General features: G+C 37.6%; 1 protein-coding gene across 1 annotated transcript in view; it reads right to left on the bottom strand.

Moving 5' to 3' along the window:
- Nucleotides 1-2,949: 2,949 nt before the first annotated feature.
- The window catches only part of PPP2R5A (protein phosphatase 2 regulatory subunit B'alpha), a 77,569-nt gene continuing 66,564 nt past the window's right edge, over nucleotides 2,950-13,954 (bottom strand). Inside the window, exons 12-13 of the mRNA XM_072409837.1 lie at nucleotides 11,892-11,993; nucleotides 2,950-9,824 (exon numbers count right to left, since the gene is read on the bottom strand). Coding sequence (XP_072265938.1) covers nucleotides 9,698-9,824; nucleotides 11,892-11,993 — 229 coding nt within the window. The 3' untranslated portion in view covers nucleotides 2,950-9,697. The remainder of the gene's footprint in view (nucleotides 9,825-11,891; nucleotides 11,994-13,954) is intronic.

The following is a 13,954-nucleotide window of genomic DNA, read 5'->3' as shown; positions in this document are numbered from 1 at the left end:
GTAATTCAGCTGAGGTGGCTGCAGCCATAGTGGTAGCTGCAACTGCTATAATGTTCCCATGTAAAAATACATTACCCAATTACTGACCATTTGAACAACTATAGCACGCCTATAACCTAAAATCTGTAGATAAGCAAATTCTTAGTTCAGATTTTCAATCAGCACACTCAATATCATGTAAATCACATGTGTTATTCCTAGTAGGTGAATCGTTGTTGTGCAGTGTTATAGAAGGGGTTTGAACATTATTTCAGGGCTTCCGCCAATGGTAAACAGATCTGAGACCAGGTCATCCTAGACCCACCCCATCCAATTAGACAATGAAAGGTAAAGCAAATCATTGAGGAGGTCACCTCTTTGCTTCTTCTATCAGCATGCTTCTTGTCAACACATAGGGCCTGGTTTATTAAAGCTCAGCAAGACTAGACTAGACTATCATGGCAGATACTGGGTGATCAAGCAAACACAGAATGGATTTCTTAAAAATCATTTGCTATTAGTTGCCAAATGTTCAGATCTGATCCAGGTTTGTTGGATCACCCATATTCTCCCATGATGGTATATCTTCTCCATCCTTGGAGAGCTTTAATAAATCAGACCAGTAATCTAGTGAGCTACTTCTGCGAATGGCTCAATACCAGGTCCAATTCAGGACCACCTTTACACCACCAGCATAAAAAATACAAATAGATATATAATGATTACAGAGTTGTGTTAATGTTTATTTTATATCCGCCTAGACTTCAGCTTTAATCTTACGAGCGCTGACTGATACTAATGATTCAGTAGTGCGTGGAAATCCCTGCTGTACAGGTTAGTGCTATATAAATAAAAACAAGGATCATCATTTTACAAAATGCGTCTTCTTGGCAAAGAATATACCCAACAGGGAATATTCCACCTACAGAAGGTCACTGTTTGTTGTAACGCAATACATAAACTGATCTCCTGATAAACTTCTATTTTATAGACTCTAAACATTAGTGGCAGATGGAAGAATACCATTTAGTTTATTAATCAGAGACCAGTTTAATACTTGATTGCCTCGGGGCACAGCAGCATTAACCGGAGCTGACAATACATTTGGACATGTTCTGCAGTGATTGCCAATTTTCAGGCCCATTTACTTGCCCGGGTAAATTTAGTGTGTAAAAACAATGAGAGGACAGCCAAGTCTGTTTCTGTCTTATATGGATAGGGTAATGGTGATTATAAAACAAACTACAGAACACACAATGAATTAGGCTAAAGAGAAAGCTTTAGCCAGTGTTGTAATGAACATGATGAGCTGTAAGTGCCCATTCACATCATTACATCGTGTTTTACATGTCGTATAATGCGGTTTAAACCCAGATACGCACTTTTGTTCCCAACACCACAATGCACAAATGTTTCATATCTCAGAGTTGTGGTATGCTAAAATTCAACAGCAAAAAAACAGCAACTCATAACTGCTCCCTCTTTTGTTACTACCTACCTTAAGATAAAAAAAAAATACCTTCAACCTACATGAGTGAGTGTGGGACAAATTAAGCCAGGCCAGGAATATGGCAAGTGATATCCGCCCAGGAATAGATCTGATTTTACATGCAGGTACTGCAATATTGCATGAATTGAAAGGATCCTCTAATAAAATGTACACTTTAACGTCCCCCCTACCCACTGGATCAGTTTTTATCAACCAGGGTTCCTCCAGAGGTTGCTAGGGGTTCCCTTGAGCATATTGTGCCTATCAGGTCAATTTAAGTGACACCAATGATAGTTTTCTGGCTGTGAGTTTGATGTTCTCCCAACTGATAGAATAATTATAGAAGGGGTTCCCTGAGGAACTGCAAGTTCTATCAAGGGTTCCCACATGTTAAAAAGGTTGAGAAACATTGCACTAGAATAGACCAATCTTTCCTACACCCCCGAAAAAAAAAATTCACTGTACAACCTTAAAACCTCCCCCTTAGTTGCAGTTTACAGTTTTTCTTCCCCCAGCAGTTGCTGAACACTGGTGTCACATGATAAAAATTGGGAATGAGTAGCATTCTCCTCTATGTGGAGTAGAGCAGCATAGGTAAAAATGTGTGTAAATGTGATGATAGTAAAGGATATTTAAAAAAATATGTTATTTCTCTTATCATGGGTAAAGCTTTGATCTGCCAAACAAAAAGACTTTGCAAAACAAAAAAACAAAAAAAAGGCAGCTCTAGTTCAACTTAAGCACCATCCCTGGGACTCATTTAGTGGATATACCCCTAGAGGAGGGGGACATGCATCTCTCTTTCTCAAAGAGAGAGAGAAGTACTTTGCCCTTTCTAGCTCTGGGTCCCAGGTTCAAATCTTGGCTAGGACACTATCTGCATGGAGTTTGCAGGTTCTCCCCGTGTTTGTGTGGGTTTCCTCCCACGTTCCAAAAACATGGTTATGTTAATTGGCTTCCCCCCGAAATTGACCTTAGACTTTGTTAAAAGACATATGACTATGGTAGGAACGTTAGATTGTGAGCTCCTTTGAGGAACAGCTAGTGATACGACTATAGCCTTTGTGCAGCACTGCATAGTATGTTGGCGCTATATAAATACTGTGTAATAATATAAATTTACAGATGGATATCTGTTGCTCACTTGTAGGAAAATACCTGCACAGAGATGGATGTGTTAATCAGAGTAATTAATTTGCCAATATGCTGGGACTTGGCACGGCCAGAAACAAAAGCCATCAGCAGATGGGCATGCAATGGCTTCTCAGCAGCAGCATGGCCTTTTGCCATATATGCCTGAAGAAATTGGAAAGACTGAAAGATCAGGGAAGAGGGAGATGAGCTTTAAGCTTAAACACAGATATCTAGAATAATGGAAAGGGACAGAGTGACCTTATTACTAAAGTTCTACTTTGACCTAGAATGGTTAATATGACCGGTGATACATCTTACACACAACACATCAACACACCAGGACAATATACAAACAAAAAGAGTTTATTAAATGCTGTTCCCCCAATGACTGCCTTTAATTACAAAACAGGGTATCACAAGACCGCAAGTGATTGGAATGGTGTGACCGAAGAAAGACTCAAATATACTTTATGAAGTAGATGCAAGACTCTCAATAACGCATTTTATATTCAAGAAATACTGCATTTTCTGTTACATAAAACAAGGCATTTCTCAACTAAAGCCTACAAGATGGAAAATAAAAAGACAGTAATCAATTTACAGCAGAATAATTGCTATTCACATTCCAATTTCCCAATATTACAGTTCATTTGCATCAGTATATCAAGCTCTTAGCTTTAGGCCTGGAGCAAAAAATGTTTTGCCCTTCAGGTCACCCTTAAAGCAAAAAAAAAAAAAAAAAAAACGGGAAACTTGACGAGTGTATTTGCCACCATCATGTAATAATTCACACTATACAATAATATAGACTCTGCGGTATCCTAAAGCTTATCTAATATAAACTCTGCTCATAAGGAAATGTTACATGAAATTTAAAAAATATATATATATATTTGTCACTGAATATAGCACTCTGTTATGAAAATAGTCATTGAGACACAAACCTGGGCAAATGGATGAAATCCTTCATTTCTGGTACTATAGAACTCTTTAAAAACCAAATTGTTTATTTTCTTTTAAAAGGAACACAAAAAAGTGTTAAAATACAAAGATCTCCATGTTTAATATTGCAAATCACGTGTGCCTTTTCATGCTGGATGGACCAAAGATTGAAATTACCCTGAAAAAAAAAATCCCTGATTTAAAGATATTATTGCAGGTCCCTGTAATAAGGTAAAGAGGGAAATATTAGAAGTGGCTTTTCTATAAACCTGCTTATAAATGAGAGTCAAGGGCTTTGTACATAAAAGTTTCAGCAGTACAAAACCGATGTATACAGCAAGCAAAGCAGCCACCATGAAGCAACTTAGTTGACGCTTGCTGTAAACATTGCTCTTATATAATGATGGCCATGTGAACAAACCCTTAAAGCCATGTGTTGTTCACTGCAAACAGCTGCATCCTTCCTTTTATATATTCTAGGTTGTTCCTAAAATAATAAAGGGGGTTAAATAGTTGCTACAGTTAACAAACACAGCTCTTTCAGGGCAAAATGTTATTTTCCCATCCTAGCTTGCTAAATAGATTTTCCCTCTCATCCCATAGAGAGTAAAAAGTCTCAATGCAGACAGAAGCAGCAGGGAAACGTAAGAATCCTGGTCAGGTTTGCATTCTTTCTGCATGCTTTATGGGGTGGATTCCCCGCTTCTCGTCCAGGTGATTAGCAAAGGAAGCGAGAGAAAAACACCCAAACTGAGATACAAACAAAAATAACAACCGTTGGCTAAAAGGTAGAAACACAAAATTATTTCTTTAGCTCTATGTATGAAAGTGAACAGGTTTTACACTGTACATCACTATTAAAAACCTGACAAGGGTTTCAAAAAAATGTTTTGGTTGGAGTCATAGTTTGAAGAAAACTGCATGAGACTTTTGTAAATGCTTACCTGAACCTGATTCTTTGTAGACAAGCTAGTAAGCTATATGCACTAAACCTCAGAGAAATTCAATTACGTCTCCATAAAGACACAAATCGGTAACACTGCACTGCATGCACGGCTTATATATCCTATGGCTCTCCTAAATTTGAAGCTCCAACATGCCAGAGAGCTGACTGTTGCTTAACTTTGGCTTAGATTTTCCATCCATACCTGCCATTGTAATGCACACCTCATCTTTGTTGTGTAGGTAGTAAAGTTTTGCTGGCCCCGAGCTTTAAAAATAACAGGTGGGAGAAAAAAAAATACATGGACCAATATCTGTTTCTATATGTCACATTCTAATCCAGATCATGGAATGTAACCTCTTGCATTTTATCCACAAGATTTTAGAAAAAAAAGTCCACAGGACTGAATGCAATGTGTAAACATGACGTCCGAGTCACAGAAGAGCTGTCCAATCCAGGTAGGGTGCCGAAATCGATAAGATGCTGGTTTATTAAAACGGGAGCAAAGGATTTGTTGCCTGCAGCAACCACATTACAAGCTTCATATTTACCAAAGCAAATTAATTATGGACAATTACAAATCAACTCCTGTGTTGGTAATAAGGGCCAAACAGATGGCTATGGGAGCAAAAAAGAAAAGATTTGACTATATCAAATGATCTGCTGATTTCACATTCCCTTCAACTGGGGTGTTGAAGCTGCAATATATTAGAACTCTATGTACTTTTTGCATCTGAACTAGCATAAAATCCTGACACTGAATATTTTTGGGGTCTTTAAGTCTAACAGTTATACACATAAAGGAATTCATACCGTTTTATTCTTTATGTGGCAGACCAAGGCCATGGGGGTAATGCACACAATACAATACTGCCAACTTGAAAAGATCAACTCGTTTGCATGACAGCAGCCATGTCCATTTTGGATGGGACAATACAGCAAATTGGTTGTACTTCTAGATCTAAACAGCTATACCATTACAAACCACAGGGAAGGTTTTGTTAAAGCTGCCTGCAATGTCACACGTAGTCACCATGCTTCATTTTAACCGATGCCAAGAAAACAAGGCCAGCAGGTACTAAAGTATTTTTTTCCATTTATGAGTTTATACAGCAGATCTTTCTAAATGGTTATTATAAATATCCCTGTATTCAAATCATAAATGTCTGGTATACAAGTCAGTCCATAAGGCAAGAAAAATAAGGAAACATGAAAAATCTGAACTTGTTGCTGCTGTGGCCTAAAGAGAAAAAAAATAACATACTGAAGTATGGCTATATGTATCATAGAATACACAACCAATCTTTAATCAGGTTTAGCAGCTTGGATTGGATAGGCTGCAGGTAAGTGATTTCTGATTACAGCAAATCAATGCTATTTTAGACACATATATTACAGATTCGTTTGAAACAAACACAACATGATCTGTTTTGCAGCACTACAAGTTTTCATAACTGCAGTGTGGGTGCTACTCTGCTGCATCACAAAAGTTTTGCTTAAGAAGAATCTGTTAAGAGTTTGTAGTCAATAAATATGACATAACTGTTACACAAGCAATTTAGGCTAGGTCTACATGGACTGTTTCCCCAGCGTTTAACCTGTTTGAAATTTCTGGTGTTTTAAAGCTTGTCTTTAAACTGCTGAAAAACGTCTATGCCGTGTTTTACCGCGATTATGTTTTCAAGCATTTACAAAAGCACATGGAAATCAATGGATGTGTTTATCCGCGTTTAAGTTTTTAAAACGTTGCAAGAAGCATGATCTCTAACACTCAAGGAAACGTCCTGGTGTAGATTAGCCCACTGGAATGCATAGGAATTTCACATATGAGCTTTTAAACGTTGGGGAAACAGTCCGTGTAGACTAAACCTTAGTAAGTTATTGTTCCTAAAGCTCAACTAAAGTTTCACCAATAAAGTAAATGAATAACTTGTGAATTTCTTACTATTTTAAAAGTGCTGTTTCTTGGGCATTCAGCTGCAGGAAGTACTGTAGCCTGAGTGTAAGCTCATCAATTATTAGGGCTATTGGTCTCACTCAGCAGGAAGCGAGTTGGACTGCTGCAGAGGGACTGCTACTTACACACCAATAGCAGTGCTTCTTTACTGCAGAGGAATGCAAAGGGGGATGCTTTTACAAGTCACTGTATGGTATTCATGACATGACTTTTTGTAAAAGTAAAAAAAATCTCCTTGCAACTCAACAAAACTGGAGTTTCACTTAAGCAGACCAAATCAAAAAAAGGCAAAAGTATATATATATATATATATATATATATATATATATATATATATATATATATATATTTCCCTGTGTGCAGTTGAATCAGCTTAATGAATGCTTGGCTCTACTATATAGTGTTGCCCCTGCTGTGATATGCAGCTGCAAAACCTAAAACAAAGGTTGTGAGGACATTTCTTCTTCCACAGACCCAACCCAAGTTATCTCCCGCATATATTCATCAGCCCTGATTGTTATTAATTCAGCTGCTGTACAAAATGATTACACTGCTCAGTGTTAAACCCAGAAAGTTGGGTGGGAAGAAGCTGTAGAAAGGTGGCAGCCCCTGTATTGTGACCCAAGTCATCAGTAACCACCCAAAAACAGCCAGGTGGTTACTGAAAAGTGCCAGGTGGTGCACCCAGCTAAAAAGGGATGGGGACAACACTGCTGTTGTAATGTTTTTCCTTTTTAGCAGATTTGCCTGTTGGTCTGACAACTGCTACTACAAAGTAAAACTCCACACAGGTCACAGTAATGCAGTGAGAAGATTCTGGTGCTAAGCATCTCTCAGAACTTTGCTCTGGTTACTGGCATACATCACTAGACATATAACAAGGACATGGACGTCCAGTTCACTAAATCTTTTATGCCAGGCAATACACACTGCCGATATTCACTGCAATGAATTGCATAGGCCACACTACAATGGTCAATAAAAGGCAAGGTCTTCCCAGACTATTTCATCCAAAGGGTTTTCTCTATGGTTTTACCTAAGCCGCCTCATGAAACAAGTTTTCCTTTTCCTCTTGTGTGAGTGGTTGCAATTTCTAAAACTTGGGAATTCTGCAATTAGGCTTTAATTACCATTTAAACAGCCAGACCAATTTATCATAAACACATGTGTACAGATCATCTGTATATATTTATTTAGGGAATAGGGGATGGGAACTTATATCAGGTAAACAAGTTTTTTTCTGTCCTGTTGATTTTTTTTATTGAAATTTGTTGACTGAGAATATCTGCTGGTGCTAAGAGACATATGAGCATGGTGCGCCATGGCTAAAGGCTGAATCGAGCGACATTCGCTTATTTGAGCAGCTTAAGACTAAGTGTTAGGAATTGTGCATCAACGCGGCTCTATGAAAATATGAATAAGTAACAAAGAATGTCAATGTAACAAAAAACTGTTTCATACTTACCATGCCTGCCACCCAGAGAATCATTTTTATCCTATACACTTCCAGAGTGCCAGTTTCCCGGTCTTCGGACAAGCACTGTAGTTCCTATGTAATAGACCAGAATATGACACTCCTGGAAGTGTCAGATCCAAAACATTCTCTTGGTATTGAAGGCTCTTAAGGAGAGCAAAAAGTAGAATAAAGCACAGTGTTTAACCCAGAATTTCAAGCAGGGTGGTAAAAAAAATTGTAAGCAAGTGGCAGCCCCTGTATTAGGACCCAACTCTTCAGTAACCACCCAAAAACAGCTGAGTGCTCACCGAAAAATCCTGGGTGGTGCGCCTGGCTAAAAGGGCCCGGGGAGAACACTGAAGCAGGTAGGTATAATTTCTCTTCTTTACAAGGTAATATTCTTTGCAACAGGGTGACTTTAAAGAGGACTTGTGGGCAGACAGAAAGTACCTAATTATAAGTCAGCAACAGCAGTGCACAAACCTACACTTTAAAGTAGGTATATGGGAATTATAAGCAGCGAAAGCACCCATCCAGCTGCATAACCAACACCATCTCAGCTACGGGAAAGACAGGCTAAATGCTGACAAAATGGCTGCTGTTGCTAAAAACCTGATACACACCAACCAGATTCAAAACGGAAAATTTGCAAACAGATCAATTGTAAAATGCCAAATACAAAATGTACATAGCAGACTAATACGACTATGTGCAACACAATAAAAAAAAATATATATTATTCAAGTCATAATCCTTACCACTCCCAGAATTATCTCACTCATATTACAGGTTTAAAAAAATTTTCTTGTGTTCCTACAATGATAGGAATCATCGACAGGGCACAAAACACTACATTGCTTTTGCATGGCGATTATTAAAGAGTACCTGTCACAGAAATACAGAAGAGAAAGTACTGTGAAGCCAATTTTGGAGAAAAGCTTGCCTATTCAATCCCTAGAAAACTGTGATGCCACTGTGAAAGGACAGAGAGACTGGACTAGGTAAAATGGACTTGTTATGGACTGAAAATCCTTGGTTATTAGTGGGAGTTGGGAACTTTTAAAATTTGTGTCATTTGCCATGTGTGGCTGTTTTCAAAGCAACCTCTATCCTAGTAAATAATTGACACCCTGAATACAAAAGATTCACCCAAAGTTGTGCACAAAGTGATATTTGCCTGAAGCAGAACACAGATAAGCATTGCTTATCCACCTCCCTATGATGGAAAGAGAAAAGAGTATATAAGTGTACTTCACTTTATCTGATACAGTTGGAATCTGGGGTCATACATTGCAGCTAGGTATTGGCAGCTCAGTTCTTGTGGACGTTCAAAATGCAATTAAGTCCTGATATTCTTTTTTAATTTAGAATATTGGGGTTCTGAGCCAATATGACAGCAGACAGTTAGGATGGGAAGAGGTGGCTCTGAAAATAGATATGAACAGCAAATAAACTATATTGGAAAAGTTCTTCCCCAAAACAATTGTTGGATATTTCAAAATTGTAGCGTACGTTCTAGCTGCCAATGGCTAGTACCCTATGCCTGCTTTCCGTGGTGTAAGTGACAGGTGCACTTTAATAACTGGCTGTAAGGAAGGTCAGCAATAACATGCACAGCAATCTATTCATGGCCCACCTCACAGCACAGAAAATTAAATCAGATAGGGGATGCTTTTCCCTGCAAAAATGTTTTTTTCTTGTTTTATATGGAGAATGTCAGTTTTATTTATTTTACATTTTCAGAAAAAAAAAATGTACAAAAGTTTGTTTATGAAGCAGAGGTTGTCGTCATGTAGGTTATTTGGCACTTGTATTGTTCTGTACACTTAAAGCACTCTTCTGTTGATCACCCAAGGCCTTATTCATCTGTAAGTCATCTAACTTTTTCCACAGCTCCTCCCGCTCCAGCTCCTTCTTCTTCTCTCTGATAAATGAACATAAGTATATTAAACATTATTGTTATCATTATTTGCCATACCATAAGCATCTTAGAAAGCTGTGACGGGCCCTGCTGGGTCATTGAATGACTGACAAAAATGACTGCAGTCAATGGGGAGGATGCAGTGGGGAGTCCCGTGCTTCTCCTTCCCCTTCCATAGGACAGGACAGCACCGTCTATACAGCATCCATTTTTTCTACGTTCACTTGAAACGATCAGCAATCATGATTTGCAGTCACAATTGTGGAATATGTAGAGTATGTTCAGCTTTAGCTACGTGCCGATAACAGAGACATACGTGTCACATGCCAGGCTTACGTAAAAAAAAGGTAGCTGTGCAATACACATGAAAACTAGAGTTTGAGATTCATAAAATATTTTTCAGAGGATTTTAATGACAACAGCTGACCTTTGGACTGTATTTTAAAATGCCCAATTCTATAATGTATCAGAAGCCTATGTGAAGAGTGTTGGCCTAACTGGGTGACGGGCAGAGTAACCTGCAGTGTTCAACCCAGAACTTTTTTTAAGCTGGGTGGGAAGAAGCTGTAGGCGGATGGCGGCCCCTGTATTGTGACTCAACTCATCAGTAACCACCCAAAAACAGCTGAGTGGTTACTGAAAAGTGCCGGGTGGTGCACCTGGCTAAAAGGGGCTGGGACACTAAACCCTAAAACACAAAGTGCCTTAACAAGGAACTCCACGGAAGTATCACCGGAAAAGCTGCGAATATTTAAACATTAAAAAGGATTTTTGAAATAACATTCAGGATTATATGAAAATGTATCTATTTACATAAGCATATGACCGGGGCAGGGCATCAGATAGCCTTTGTAGGATTTCAGCTCTACATACTCTGCATTGGACTCCTACAACTGTGAAATTACCCTGCATATAAAATGTTTATAGACTTCAAATATGACATGTCTTGTAAATCTGCTATGGAGGGAGTTCTTGTAAGTCTGCTGTACAGAGAGAGAGATTACATATCTCTGCAGAAGAAAACATTGGTTAATGGCAAACTAGGTGACCAAGACAAAGAGGTTGCCAAGACAGGGAGAAACTTTCAAGTGTCAAGTGGACAATTTATTAGATAATCTAAACTTTAGTAGTACAGAAATGTTCTAGTAACTCTAGTTTTAATTACTCCTATACGAAGCGTAGTCTGACGTTTATTGTATTTTGTTAAGTTGCATATGCAAGTAAATTGAAAAGAGAAAGGGGTTGGATTTGAAGTGACAAAAATAAAGCAGAGGTGTAGCCTTACTGTGGTCATACTACTGCTTGTGCAACAAAGGGGCAAAATAAAGTTAATTTAAAAGAGGAGGGGAACTTGATCACAGTAATATTATTAAACAGGATTTATATAGCGCCAATATTTTACGCAGCGCTGTACACTAAATAGGGGTTGCAAATGACAGACAGATACAGACAGTGACACAGGAGGAGGAGAGGACCTGGCCCAGAAGAGCTTACAATTTAGGAGTACCCATCAAAGTCATGCGACTAGCCTATTCTGCAATCAAGAAATGCTCACTACAGCTTTAGGCAGACAGAACACTATACCACACCACAGGCTCCACACTACGATCTGCAAATTATGAATGGTCAGCAAAATGCAAACCATGGTATAGATTTCCCATAGTATATTGGAGTGCACCATCTGCTCTTTAAATTAATATAAATACCTTCATAATGACAACACTTTGGGTGCTGCTAAGAAGTTTGCATCCAAACTGTCCAAGCTGCTAAGAAGATGTTTGCATCCAAACTTTGTCTCAGTGTATTCTAAAATAATGCATTTGTACGTCCCAGCTACTTATTAGTTGAGTCTGTACTTGCACCAAAAAAGGCAATTTTGTGCATGGATGTGCCCAGTGGAAGCCCACAATTGTTTTTAGAAAACGGATAGGGAAAACAATGATTTTAGAGTTTCTCAGCAACAATAAATTATCCTTTTTTAAACTGTACATGTATTCAGTGCCAGGACCAAAGTTAATCTTTGATAAAAAAAAAAAAAGTTTTAATTTAAAATTGTTCTTTTCAACCTACTTTTGCCGTTCGGCTTTATAGGACCCTGTAAGTTCGTCGAAGAGTTTCCCGTTCATTTCCATTAATGTTTTTAGCACATTGTACACTAGGGCTACAATAGTCCTATGAAAAAAAAAGAACACATGAATCTTAAAACAATTTCACCACAGTTAAACAGAAAAAAAACCTGGTTATATTGGGCATTCAATATCTAAAAAGAATCATCATCAAGAGTCATTATCATGACTGATTTAGGGAACCCATAAAGGTGAGCTGATCACTGATATAAATTCAAAAATATTCAAAACAGTGATTTTACAAGTTACCACAAAATGTGTAAATATTAAAAATAAAATGGCTCCTATACAAAGTGTCAGTCTTTACTATTTATATTTACTATATATATATATATATATATATATATATATATATATATATATATATATATATATATATATAAGCTCAGGTCGATGTGTGTTTTCTTGCATTTGATGTGCACTTGGCATGCAGCTTAGTGCAGGTCAGCAAAATTCAATTGATTACCTGAGCAATACCACACAACAGTTTAGATTTTTTAACAGATTTTTGTTTTGTTATTTAAAGTTTATTATTACATTTATAACAATTATTTATAACAATTTTTTGCATGGAAATTTTCATTGCAGGCTGTAATTCTTAGGCATAACTCACTGATATTTATGCAAAAAATTGTACCGCTTTTTGCATGGAAATTTGGACGGAATTGGACCACAAGGGAGGTTAAAGTGTATGACTAGGCTCAGCATAAGCCTTAACTCAGTGTTTAAAAATTGGAAAAACAGGTAAAAATGCAGATGAAATACACCTATTGAGAGCTATTTACCCTGGCAAACGATTTGTATTTCTATCTATCCAGTCCAGCTATATACCCAGCATTGTCACACCTACCAGCCCTGTCTGGCAGCAGGAGATCAGATTTTTCTTTTATGCTTTGACTAGCTGGAAAATGACTAATCCAGTTTGTTTTGGATCGTATACTGTTTAAGGTAAACTAGTATAATGGGTTTTTGGTATCACATTGAGAAATACATCTGAACCTGCCAGAAGTACCTGGAGGTATGTAAACCACTAGTTTGAAAAAAAAAAAAAACACAAAAAACAAAACGACCTAAATAATATTCTTACCAAAGGCTTGTTCGTACCAAGTCAGTGTCCTTCTATACATTAAAACAGGAGTGAAAAAACTTGTCGTCATGTTCTCTTTGGTGGTAGTCAGGAGGGCGGTGAGAATGGATATACCTCTCATCTCCCACTGTCAGAGACTCTTCCTGCGAGCGCACCGATTTTATGCATATGGAAAAATTGGTGTTTTGCTCCGGATATGAATAGTCAGACTACATATGCTTCTTTATTTGCTGGATTAGCTTTATCCTGCATTCGTTTTCTGAACAAGAATACATTTTATTACCCCCCTTTGAAATATACTTGTAGCTATGCTATTGAACCTTTGAGGAGGATTCACTTCTGAAATACCATTACAATATTTTTATGGGTCACCTAGTTTGACTGTATCTATATTGCCATTTATATTTTCTATGTGCAATTATAGGTATTTTAACACACTATGCTATGTGCTTGCCATGCTTCTACTTTTCTATATTTATTATTAGTATAATTAATATTATTATTATTAAACAGGATTTATATAGCGCCAACATATTACGCAGCGCTGTACATTAAATAGGGGTTTGCAAATGACAGACTAATACAGACAGTGATACAGAAGGAGATGACCCTGCCCCAAAGAGCTTACAATCTAGTAAGTGGGGGAATTTACACACAATAGGAGGGGAGATATTTGTCTATTTGCTGACTGGACCTCCCCTGCTTTAGTCCCCTTTCCTCCTTCCTTTTCCTTCCAAATTTTTATTTTTCCTTTATTTCTAAATTGCTTGTGTTGTAGCCTTTTATTGAAGACCTTTTTTACTTACATAATTACATAGTAAGTCAGGTTGAAAAAAAGGCCTTCTAGTTCAACCACTGGGGAAATAAACATATCCCAGATATAAAATCTATAGACATAGTTGATCCAAAGAAAGGCAAAA

The sequence above is a fragment of the Pyxicephalus adspersus genome, chromosome 4 (genome assembly GCF_032062135.1).
Source record: "Pyxicephalus adspersus chromosome 4, UCB_Pads_2.0, whole genome shotgun sequence".
In the NCBI taxonomy this organism is placed as follows: domain Eukaryota; kingdom Metazoa; phylum Chordata; class Amphibia; order Anura; family Pyxicephalidae; genus Pyxicephalus; species Pyxicephalus adspersus.
The sequence above is the reverse complement of the archived record's forward strand: the minus strand, read 5'-3'. Positions and strand labels throughout refer to the sequence as shown.